Raw genomic sequence first — 12,557 nt, 5'->3', positions numbered from 1 at the left:
TCAAATTTCCAGAAATTCAGCAGGAATTGGCAGGAAATGTAACCATGTATGTCTCCTGCAGCATATCGCAGCCAAACACTACTGTAGCATGTCTCCTGTTCCAGACCGACTGTTGAAGTACATCCATAGTTGCTGACGGTCTTCTGTAGTTGGTCAGAAGTCTTCTATAACCTTACATATACTATGTTTTAGGTGTGGGCCCCCTAAGGAGTTTAAGGGCAGCAGTTGAGACTTCCAATTTCTACACATTTTTAGAAGTGATGCGCTGTGAAGATGTTGTGTAATTATCAACTGTGTCCACAGGTCTGACTTTGCTATAGTTTCTATGCAGGTGTGTGCAGCCTAAGTGTGGTTTAAAGTAATGCTAAAGGATTTTTTTAAATATTGTGTATAATATATCATACTTTACTGCTCTGTGCAATAAGTTTGCAGGAAGAACCCCCATACCTACTCTTCTGTGATCCCCCTAAGGGCGCCCCTCCTGGTGCCCCTATAGCAAGCCACTTGCTGCGGGGGCACTCATGCAGGCTCGCTCCCGTGCCCCGCTCTGTGTGTCCATGGACAGCATTGCTCGGCCCCATCCCTAGCTGTCGCCTCACCGGCTTTGATTGAAACAGCAGGAGCCAGTGGTTCCTGCTGCTGACTGTTGATCTCCAGGGAGGCGATAGAGAGAGCTGCTGCTGTCGGGCACAGCGCTGGATTGAGACTGGGCTCAGGTGAGTGTAAGGGTGGGGCTAGGGGGTGTGCTGCACACAGAAGGTTTTTCACCTTAATGCAGAGAATGAACTCTGCGCTGCCAAAATACACTGATCGGTGACTGCAGCCTATTGGCTGCAGCCGCTGGTCAAGAAATATGTTCCAACAAGCTCATTCTGCAAAAGTTAATCATTAGATTGACTTTTGTTGAGCACACATGGATCACAATTTAGCCGGGACAGCTCAATCCTTAAGTGGCCAGCTTTAGAGCCTGTGGCGACGGGCTTTTGTTTGCTTCAAACAAGTTTTGCATTTCCATGCAACTCTATGGGAATGAAAATTACACTTAAAGTGGTTGTAAAGTCAGAAGGTTTTTTATCCCAATGCATTCTATGCATTAGGATAAAAAACCTTATGTGCAGCAGCCTCCCTCAACACCCTAATGTTTACCTGAGCTTCATCTCGATCCAGTGATGTTGCATGAGAGTCTTGGCTGTCTGGGACTCCCATAGACAGATTGGCTCCCACTGCTGTCAATCAAAGTCAGTGAGCCAATGAGGAGAAAGAGGGGGCAGGGCCGAACCACAGCTCCCTATCTGAATGGACACACAGAGCAGCGGCTCCGCTTGGATGCACCCATAGAAAGCCACTTTCTGTGGGGGCACTCAGTAGAAGGGCGTGGCAAGGAGGGTCGGCGAGGGACCCGAGAAGTGGAGGATCTGGGCTGCTCTGTGCAAAATCACTGTACAGAGCAGGTAAGTATGCATGTTTATTATTTTTAAATGAAAAAGAAAAGAGACTTTAGTATCACTTTAAAGCAGGTCAGAATGAGGTCAAGTGCTGGTCAAATGCACCCGTCAATGGTTTCTGAATGATTTCAGAAGTGTCCCAAACTGATGCCAAAGCCCATTGACATAGGCCCTTATTACCCTTCCCTACAACACCTTTGAACCTCATTCATAAGCAATGGCTTTACGTTCATAAAACTTCACAGGAGGATGAAAGAGTCAGTAGCACTGTGTTATGTTTTCCACGAGTACTTTACTATCTGCAAAAAAAAAAAAAGCCTAGAATTTTATCTCGAAAAGACAAAACATCCTACAGCAAAGCGTGTAAACAAGGCCTCCAGCACACATGGGTTAACCTTTGTGCCTCTTCACATCTGACACTAGAGGATGCCTCTACCCTTACACACAGCCACCAATAACCCCCCTCGCGTCTCCGTAACTAAGCCGATCACCTGAGTTCGCAGACCTCCTGTCTCCACTGAATCACGAACATCGGAATCTTTTGTCATGTCCCGAAACGTGAATGCCTATCACAGTCTCTCTATGAGGGCAGAGAGGCTGATAAAGTGTTTCAGATAAGGTTATGTGACACCGCCGGTTTAAAAATACCAGAAATGAAATTGTCCCTCCATCTGCAGGCTTCCATTTCACAGCCCAGAGCCGACGGTGGCACCGTATACCTTTCTTGGGTTCTGTCTTGAGCTATCGGAAAAAAAGAGGAGGTAGAGTCCAAGACGGTGCTCCTTGACCCAACCGCGCCGGGGACTCTGTCTTCCGTAAGGCAGCCGTGCAATACTAGACCGTCACTGCCCCTTATCTCGTCTGTCTTTTGCTACAGCAGTCCGGGAGCGACAATGTGGCAAGTTAAAAGGGAGATGAATGATATTGAGTGGAACATGAGAATACAGTCTGAAAGGCCGGTGTCTCTATTAAATATGGCTGCAGGAAAGGGCCACAAGACCTACTGAAATAATTGCTAACATTTAAAAATGTAAGATACTAAAGCATGTGAAATTAGTACATATTTATATGTCCACATAATCTGAACTTAAAATAAATCATGTTTCTTGTTCAATTTGAATTTTTCCTGAAGGTTTTCAAATTTTAAAACAGTTTTTTTTGTAAAACTGCTTTTTATAAAGCTTTTGGAGAGAAAATACATACATGCCCTGTGCCACCCTAACTTGCTCTATACCACCCCAACCTGCCCAATGCCACACTAACTTGCCCTGTACCACCCCAACCTTTCCCATGCCATCCCAACTTGCGCTATGCCACCCTAACTTGCACTATACCACCCCAACCTGCCCTGTACCACCCTAACTTGCCCTATACCACCCCAACCTGCCCTATGCAACCCTAAGGCCCCATACACACGGGAGGATTTATCCACGGATACGGTCCAGCGGACCGTTTCCACGGATAAATCCTCTCGAGGATTTCCGCAGATTTCTATGCGATGGAGTGTACTCACCATCGCATTGAAATCCGCGCCGAAATCCTCTGGCGATGACGTGTCACTCTGTCATATAAGGAATTCCACGCATGCGTCGAATCATTACGACGCATGCAGGGGATCCCTTCGGACAGATGGATCCGGTGAGTCTATACAGACCAGCGGATCCATCCGTTGGGATGCATTCCAGCAGATAGATTTGTTTGGCATGTCAGCAAATATTCGATCTGCTGGAATCCATCCCAGGGGAGAAATATCCGCGGAAACAGATCCGCTGGAGTGTACACACCATAGGATCTATCCACTGAAACCCATTTGCTGGGATTTTTCAGCGGATGGATTCTATCGTGTGTATGGGGCCTAACTTGCCCTATACCACCCCAAACCACCATATATCACCCCAACATGCCCTATACCACCTTAACCTATACCACCTTAACCTGTCCTATACCACCCAACTACACCAACCTGCCACTATACTGCTCTATACTACCCTAACCTGCCACTATACTGCCCTATACTATCATTTACAGGGGATGGTTTGGGGTGCGCCCCGTGCCCGTGCGCTGCCTGCTTGGTGCTGGGCAGCCTAGACAGGGGGGGGGTGACACCATGTTTTACCGCACCGGGTGACACCAACCCTAGTGACGCCACTGAGGAGACATACAACATTCCATGCTATCAAAATACAGTTTGCCCACTTATAAACAAATGAAGGGTCTATATTTTTTTATCATAGGTGTACTTTAAATGATAGAGACAGAATAATAACCAAAAATCCAGAAAAAAAAAACATGATACAAATTTTATAAATTGGGTTGCGGTTCAGTGAGTAAAATAAGTGATCCCAAAGGAAAACATGACTTAGTACTTGGTGGGGAAACCCTTGTTGGCAAGCACAGCGGTAAGACCCCTTTCACACTGGGGCGTTTTTCAGGCACTTTTGGGCTAAAAATAGCGCCTGTAATGCGGCTCCCCTGCAGTCTCCGTGTGAAAGCCAGAGTGCGCTGGTAGGGCGTTAAAAAAAACTCCTGCAAGCAGAATCTTTGGAGAAGTGAAGGAGCAGTTTATACACCGCTCCTGCCCATTGAAATGAATAGGCAGCGTTGCCAAAGCGCTTCGTCAGCGGCACTACACGGGCGGTATTAACCCCTTTATCGCCCGCTAGCGGGGTTTAGACCGCTAGAGGCCGAATAGCGCCGCTAAAATTACGGTAAAGCGCCACTATAACTAGCAGCGTTTTACCGTCAATGCCCGCCCGCTCCAGTGTGAAAGCAGCCTAATGCCGCGTACATACGATCGGACATTCCGATAAGTTCTCCAAACTTCAAGAACGCGCTGACGTACAACACTACGACAAGCTGAGAAAAATGAAGTTCAATGATTCCGAGCATGTGTCAAATTAATTCCAAGCATGCGTAGGATTTTTGGCGTTGGAATTGGCTACAGACGATCGGAATTTCCGACAAGAACTTTTGTTTTTGGGAAAAATTGAGAACCAGCTCTCAAACATTTCTTGTCGGAAATTTCAACAGCAAATGTCCAATGGAGCCTACACACGGACGTTTTTTCCAAAAACAAGCTACACATCGTGTGTACGCGGCATTAGAGTTGGTTACCAGGTTTGCACACATCTCAGGAGGGATCCACTCAGGGCTGGACTGGGACAGGAATTTGTCCCTGGACTTCATCCAGACTGGCCCACTTTGACAGGTCTCTCCCATGGGGGCCGGACAACTCCCGCCTCCCCAGCCACCCAAGCCCCCTCTCCCCCCTTCACTAGCCACTAGCCGTTCTACTTTATTAGAGTAGAATGGCTGGTACTGGCACTCTTGTAGGCAGTACCAGTGGGGAAGCTAGACATTTTTTTACCCAGGGCAAAGAATCAGTTCAGTGCCCCCCTTATGGGACAAGATTAGGCAGAAGTGAGAAACTCCCAGGCCATAGCTGTTGAGTCAGCTGTCTGTCCCCTCCCCCCATGCTCCTCTGTCGTCCCCCCTGCTCCTCTGGTCCTCCCCCTGCTTCTTTGTTCCCCCCAGGTGAGCGCTGCAGGGAGGGAGAGAGAGAGGAGTGGAGGGGGCAGCAGTCCGCTGTCACTGAAGCCGGCCCACCGGGAAACTCCCAGTAGTCCCAATGGCCAGTCCATCCCTGGATCCACTCTTCTTTACAAATCTTCTCTAATACCTTAAGGTTTCTTGGCTGTCGCTTGGCAACTCGAAGTTTCCACTTCATGGCCTTTATGTGCTACAGTTTTATGTGAAATATTGCTAAATTTTAGTCTTTGCTGTTGAGTTGCTGCTTTTGCCATCACATCCACCTAGATTAATTCTTGTTTTATTTGCAGATGGGCTGAAGCCTGAGACGAAGCAGATTCTCAATTCCTCCTCCAAAAAGAAGTCCAAAGCAAAGAAAGAAGATGGAGAAAACCAGAAGGAGGAGGAAGCCCGTTCAGATGGCCAGGTGGTGCTCATCACACTGGGGTTTAAGAGATACGTATTTGACCCACAGAAGAAGATGACTCAGTCATGAATCCATGCCTACAATGGCATGGGGATGGCAGGGCACGATGCACAGTGATTTGTGTGGAAGCTCCCACGCTAGACATGAATAATGTCACCCAAACTATGGCTTTATTTTTGCCACAGAGGGCCTTAACTTTTTTTAAGAAAAGGTTTTAATTTTGAGGAGGGGAGTTGGGTTTGCAGAATTAAACAAAGTTATACGAATATTATTGGTTCTAAACTTGTCATTTGTTAATTTTCTAAATGATAGGTAAGAAAATTATTTAAGAAGTATGTTTGTACTAGTGGTGCACCACACTGAAAATTCTGAACCAAAAACTCAGGATGGATAGTTTTAAAATATGTTTTATTTTTATTTTTTACATATAACTATAATATTCATCTTTTTAATTAATGTAATTGTTTTTGAAACGCTTTTGTGTTAAAAAAAATTAAAAAGCTCAAGAAAAATGCATCTTTTTAAAGTCTATATATGTCTTCACACTGGTCGGTTGCACTTCCGTTGTGGTGTAACGTACCTACCCATTTAGATGCATTGAAAAAAAAGTTGCGTTTTTGATGCGATTTTTGAGTCAAATGACATCGTAGTAAAATCACATGCGTTTTTCGATGGCCATTATCGGCAAATGGCGATAACTCTATTTTCGGCCAATGATTTTCAACGGCCGATATATTGGTGCATCCCTAGTTTGTACAAGTGCTTAGAGTGCCAATTATGGTCATTTAGATATTTACATAACCTTTATCAATCCCTTAAACAAGCCATCCCAACCTCCGTAGCTAGAGACACTACAAAGTAATTCATCTTCAAATTACAAAACCTGTGCACTGTAGAAATATAGGCACCTTTACAAATGTTAAACCAAAGTTCCAGGCTTTTTTTGTTTATTAAAATTCGCGTTTACAAGCTGTCACAGGCATTTGGCGTTTCAAATGCCTGTGACAGCTTTTAAACGCGGTAACTCGCGTTTAGCAGCAGTTTGTTTACAGACGTTTTTCATTTTAACTACTTCCCACCCAGCCACTGTACATATACGGCTGGGTCAGAGCTCCTTCTGAGTGGCTGTTCAGGAACGTTACTCAGAGGGAGGGGGGTCGCGCGCCTGCGTGCCCACGGAGCGGCGCAATCCAGATGCGCTCGTGTCACGCGGACATGAAGCATCTCCGTTCGACAGGAGGGCTCTGTGATTTGGCCCTCCTGATCACATGACGGCTGTGTCCAATCACAGCCGTCATGTGATGTAAATAGAGAGCCAGTTGTTAGGCGATCGGCTCTCCTCTTCTCACATAGAAGTTGTCAGTGAGGAGAGGAGAGCAGATCTCTGCAGCTGGCCGGTGAACAGTGAGTATGAGCTGTTTTTTACAGCTTTTTACACACTGATCACCAGCCTAGTGTCCCCACACATGTCCCCACACAATGTAAACACACAAGTCCCCACAATAGTGTCCCCAAAACACTGTCTCCACACACATGTCCCCAAAGAGTAAAAACGCCTGTCCCCCACATATGTAACAGTAAAATCTTATGTCCCTATGATCATCTGCACACATATGTCCGTGATCACCTGTGCACATCTGTACATGATCATCTCCGTACATCTGTCTGTGATCACACAAACCAATTACTATACACTTCACGTTTTTTGTTTTTTGTTTTTTTACCAAAGTCATGTAGCAGAATACATTTTGGCTTAAATTTATGAAAAAAAACGATTTTATTGGATTTCTTTTCAAATAGAAAGAAGAAAATATTGGGCCAGATTCAGATACATCGGCGTATCTTTAGTGCGGCGTAGCGCATCTGATATGCGCTACGCCGACGTAACATAGAGAGGGAAGATCACTATTCACAAAGCACTCGCCGACAACGTTGCGCCGGCGTAACGTAAATAGGCCGGCGTAAGCCCGCCTAATTCAAAGTAGGTGGAAGGTGGGCGTGATGTATTTAAATGAATCGTGACCCCATGTAAATGATGCGCCGTTCGTTCGGCGCTTCATTTACATGGGGTCACGATTCATTTAAATACATCACACCCACCTACTTTGAATTAGGCGGGCTTACGCCGGCCTATTTACGTTACGCCGGCGCAACGTTGTCGGCGAGTGCTTTGTGAATAGTATCACGTCAAATTTACTCCCTAACATACGCCGGCTCAATGCCTGTGACGTGAACGTAACCTACGCCCAGCCCCATTCACGTACGACTTACCTAAACGACGTAAAAATTGACGGCTGTTCCGATGTCCATACCTTAACATGACTTACCCCTGCTTTATGAGGGGTAAACTTATGCCGGACGTAAGCCTTACGTAAACGGCATAGCTTAATACGACGGGCGCAAGTACGTTTGTGAATCGGCGTATCTAGGTCATTTGCATATTCGACGCGTAAATCGACGGAAGCGCCCTTTGCGGCCAGTGTAAATATGCACCCAAGATACGACGGCGTACTAAGACTTACGTCGGTCGGAAGAAGCCATATTTCAGGCGTATCTAGTATTGTGAATAAGGCGCATAGATACGACAGCGCATCTCTACACTTACGCTGCGTATCTGTAGATCCGCCAGCATAAGTGTTTTCTGAATCTGGCCCATTGTTTTTTTTGTTTTTTTTCAAATTTCTGCTCTTTTTTCACTTATATCGCAAAAAAAAAAAAAAACTGAGTTGTGAATAAATACCACCAAAAGAAAGCTCTATTTGTGCAAACAAAATGATAAAAATGTAATTTGGGTACAGTGTCGCATGACCGCGCAATTGTCATTGAACATGCGAGAGCGCTGAAAGCTGAAAATTGGTCTGGGAAGGAATGGAGCAAAAATGCCTGGTATTGAAGTGGTTGACAAAAAAAATAAAAAAATAGCTAAACGGACGTTTTTAGACGTTTTCAAGTTAAACCGTTCAGGAGAGGTTAAACAACGTCCCGTGTACATGAAACCTAATGTGTCAAAAGCATTGAAGAATGTCTACAAACACAAGAGTGCAAGATAACTAATGTCAACGGTTTACAAAGTTGATTATTGAGCTTTCCTGTCTTACAACATTGGGTTTGACCTGAAAGTGAAGTCCTTCAAAGGTCACCCGATTAAATACCGGAACATGTTCCGGTGGCGTACAACTACTTAAGCAAAACAAAGATAAGTTTTGAATTTTTCAGAAATATTTTTCTCTTCAAAAAACAAAACAAAAGAAATCTTGATAGGGTATGCTTCTATAGGAGACGTAGTACTAAGTCGTCCCTTCAGCTTTGAAGATCCGTAACCGGGCTCCTTGAAATGAAGAGGGCGTGAAGTGGAACTTGGCACAGCCTAAACAATTTATTGTTACCTGTTCTTCAGCTATGTACACAATATGCACCAGCAGACAAAACACGGCACGCACGGGAGTGTGTCCTCTGGATGGGACTGCCTGCATGGGGCCAGGTTTGAGGTTCTAGCATCAAATCACCTTCTACCTTTCTAGCTGTTTGCATTGATTTCAAGCTGTCTTCTTTGGTAAAGTCTAAAGTCTGCCTCGTTAGGTCAAAAAGCCGGTATAGAGAGGTGCCGGGGAGGTAAAAAAAGATATGCACATAAAGCCTTTGGTGCTTGCTTTTTATTAGAAATTTGGCTGGTTAATAAAGTTACCTTAGCTGCAGATTCCCATTAAAGAAAGATAAGGGACCACAATCATAATGAACTCAAAGCAAACCGGTAGTGATATGGTCAAGGATGGAGACACCAGCAGAGATCTGGTCAAGAATGGAGACACAAGCAGAGACCTGGCCAAGGTCAGGGACACCAGCAGAGATATGGCCAAGGAGAGAGACTCCAGCAGTGATCTGGTCAAGGATAGAGACCCCAGCAGTGATCTGGTCAAGGATGGAGACACCAGCAGAGATCTGGTCAAGGATGGAGACACCAGCAGAGATCTGGTCAAGAATGGAGACACAAGCAGAGACCTGGCCAAGGTCAGGGACACCAGCAGAGATATGGCCAAGGAGAGAGACTCCAGCAGTGATCTGGTCAAGGATAGAGACTCCAGTAGTGTTCTGGTCAAGGATAGAGACTCCAGCAGAGATCTGGTCAAGGATGGAGACACAAGCAGAGACCTGGCCAAGGTCAGGGACACCAGCAGAGATATGGCCAAGGAGAGAGACACCAGCAGACACCTGGCCAAGGACAGAGACTCCAGCTAAGACCTGGTCACAGTTCGAACCCAAGCCCACATCTTCCAAATTTAACAGAGGCACACTGTCTTCACACACTGTCTTCTGGGATTTGTTCAGCACTACATGTGCCTCAGGACACTGATTTTCCTCTTGTGGTCCCCCATTCCACAGAAGTAAGGGGGAACTAAATTCAGCTTTGGTTTCTAAACTGTGTGCAGAACTATTTGTAAATGTTATTTCTAGCTGTTTCATATTAAGCCCCTTCTATTTTAATGTTTACCTTTTCCTTTAAACTTATTTTTGGATTGAGTCCCCCTACAAAAAAATGCAAGAAAGCTGAGAAAAGTTTGGAATCCTGACAGTGAAACTTCACTTCCTCTCCTGTTTTTCGAGGAACTGGTGGAGACAGAAAATCACTTAGCAGATGGCTCACTGCTATAGCTTGTAATGTGCAAAGAATTTATTTTTTTTGTCTTATGTCAATTAAAATTGTATCAAACTGAACCGAAATCTGTCAGACTAAAATAACTAAAAACAAGATTGCGCAGGGGAAGGCTTCTAATTTCTTCATACCTTTCTTCCACTTTTTTTTCAATAATGCAGTCGGACCGGGAATTTCTGTGGATGGGGCTTAGCTTGGAAGGGGGGCACTTTTTGGGACTTTTGCAGGACATCTGTTTTATCTAACCTCCTGTATCTGTCTTCGACACCAACTATGTACGAAAGCAGAACTCCTAGGCCCGGATTCGCAAAGCACTTACGCCGACGTATCTCGAGATACGCCGCGTAAGTGTAAATGTGCGCCGTCATATTTATGCGCCGTGCCCACAGAACTAGATACGCCTGAAAATAGGCTTCATCCGACCAACGTAACTTTTCTACGCCGGCGTATCGTGGGCGCATATTTACGCTGGACGCCTCATTGCAAATATGCAAATGAGGGACATACGTCGATTCACGAATGTAGTTGCGCCCGGCGCATAATATACGCGGTTTGTGTAAGGCTTACGTCCGGCGTAAAGTTATTCCCCATCTATGAGGCGCAACTCATGCAAAGGTATGGACCAGGGAACAGCCGTCTATTTTAGGTCGTTTACGTAGTAGTACGTGAATAGGGCTGGGCTTAGGTTACGTTCACGTCGTAGGCAGTGTTTCGACGTATCTTAGGTAGTTGTTTCGACGTGATTCTGAGCATGCCCACTGGGATACGTCCATGGGACGGCGCATGCGCCGTACGTTATTCGTATCTTGATGGCGCTCGGCCCATCATTTACATGGGGTCACGCCTCATTAGCGAGTGCTTTGTGAATACTGTGCACGCCGCTCTACGATGCGTCGGCGTAGCGTATATTCGATACGCTACGCCGGCATAAATATGCGCCGAGGTCTGTGAATCCGGGCCCTAGCGGGTATTTAAAATGGAACTCTGGGCACTAACCCTCCTCCCATATTATCCCTATGTTAGTTTAAAAGAATAAAAAATCCTAAGCTAAAAGCCCATTTTACCTAAATCTTCACTCCTCACATTTTTGTAAATATTTTATTATATCTTTTTGTTTTGTGACGACACTGAAGACATGCCACTTTTCTGAAAATGTACAACTTGTATACCACTGTAAATTTGCCGTCCCCTCAAAATTACTCAAAACACATATATTAATGTCTAAACCGCTGGCAACAAAAGTGTGTACACCCCCTAAGTGAAAATGTCCAAATTGGGCCCAAAGTGTCAATATTTTGTGTGGCCACCATTATTTTCCAGCACTGCCCTAACCCTCTTGGTCATGCAGTTCACCAGAGCTTCACAGGTTGCCACTGGAGTCCTCTTCCCCTCCTCCATGACGACGTCACAGAGCTGGTGGATGTTGGAGACCTTGCGCTCCTCCACCTTCCGTTTGGGGATGCCCCACAGATGCTCAATAGGGTTTAGGTCTGGAGACATGCCTGGCCAGTCCATCACCTTTACCCTCAGCTTCTTTAGCAAGGCAGTGGTCATCTTGGAGGTGTGTTTGGGGTCGTTATCATGTATGGAAAACTGCCCTGCAGCCCAGTCTCTGAAGGGAGGGGATCATGCTCTGCTTCAGTTTGGCATTCATGGTTCCCTCAATGAACTGTAGCTCCCCAGTGCCGGCAGCACTCATGCAGCCCCAGACCATGACACTCCCACCACCATGCCTGACTGTAGACAAGACACACTTGTCTTTGTACTCCTCACCTGGTTGCCGCCGCACACGCCTGACACCATCTGACACCAAATAAGTTTATATTGGTCTCATCAGACCACAGGATATGGTTCCAGTAATCCATGTCCTTAGTCAGCTTGTCTTTAGCAAACTGTTTGCGGTCTTTCTTGTGCACCATCTTTAGCAGAGGCTTCCTTCTGGGACGACAGCCATGCAGACCAATTTAATGCAGCGTGCGGCGTATGGTCCGAGCAATGACAGGCTGACCAACCCCCCACCCCTTCAACCTCTGCAGCAATGCTGGCAGCACTCATACATCTATTTCCCAAAGACAACCTCTGCATATAACGCAGAGCACGTGCACTCAACTACTTTGGTCGACCATGACGAGGCCTGTTCTGAGTGGAACCTGTCCTGTTAAACCACTGTATGGTTTTGGCCATAGTGCTGCAGCTCAGTTTCAGGGTCTTGGCAATCTTCTTATAGCCTAGGCCATTGGCCTCCAAACTGCGGCCTGAGGGCCAGATGTGGCCCTTTTCTTGGTTTTATCTGGTTCTTTGTGGCACTATTTCATCCATTGATATTTAACAGTGGGGCATAATTCCCCCCACTGACACCAATGAAGGGGCACAAACTCTCCCAATGACAGGTCACAATTCCTTCCCAACAACACCCAACGATGGGGCACAATTTTTCCTAACAACACCTGACGATGGGGCACAATTCTTCCCAACACGCCAACGATGGGCCACAATTCTTCCCAAC

General features: G+C 45.9%; 1 protein-coding gene across 1 annotated transcript in view; it reads left to right on the top strand.

Annotated features, from left to right (window-relative positions):
* The window catches only part of EEFSEC (eukaryotic elongation factor, selenocysteine-tRNA specific), a 215,544-nt gene extending 209,873 nt beyond the window's left edge, over window positions 1-5,671 (top strand). Inside the window, exon 7 of the mRNA XM_040358969.1 lies at window positions 5,285-5,671. Coding sequence (XP_040214903.1) covers window positions 5,285-5,469 — 185 coding nt within the window. The 3' untranslated portion in view covers window positions 5,470-5,671. The remainder of the gene's footprint in view (window positions 1-5,284) is intronic.
* The last annotated feature ends 6,886 nt before the right edge of the window (window positions 5,672-12,557 follow it).

Source organism: Rana temporaria, chromosome 7, assembly GCF_905171775.1.
Source record: "Rana temporaria chromosome 7, aRanTem1.1, whole genome shotgun sequence".
Lineage (NCBI taxonomy): Eukaryota > Metazoa > Chordata > Amphibia > Anura > Ranidae > Rana > Rana temporaria.
The sequence above is the reverse complement of the archived record's forward strand: the minus strand, read 5'-3'. Positions and strand labels throughout refer to the sequence as shown.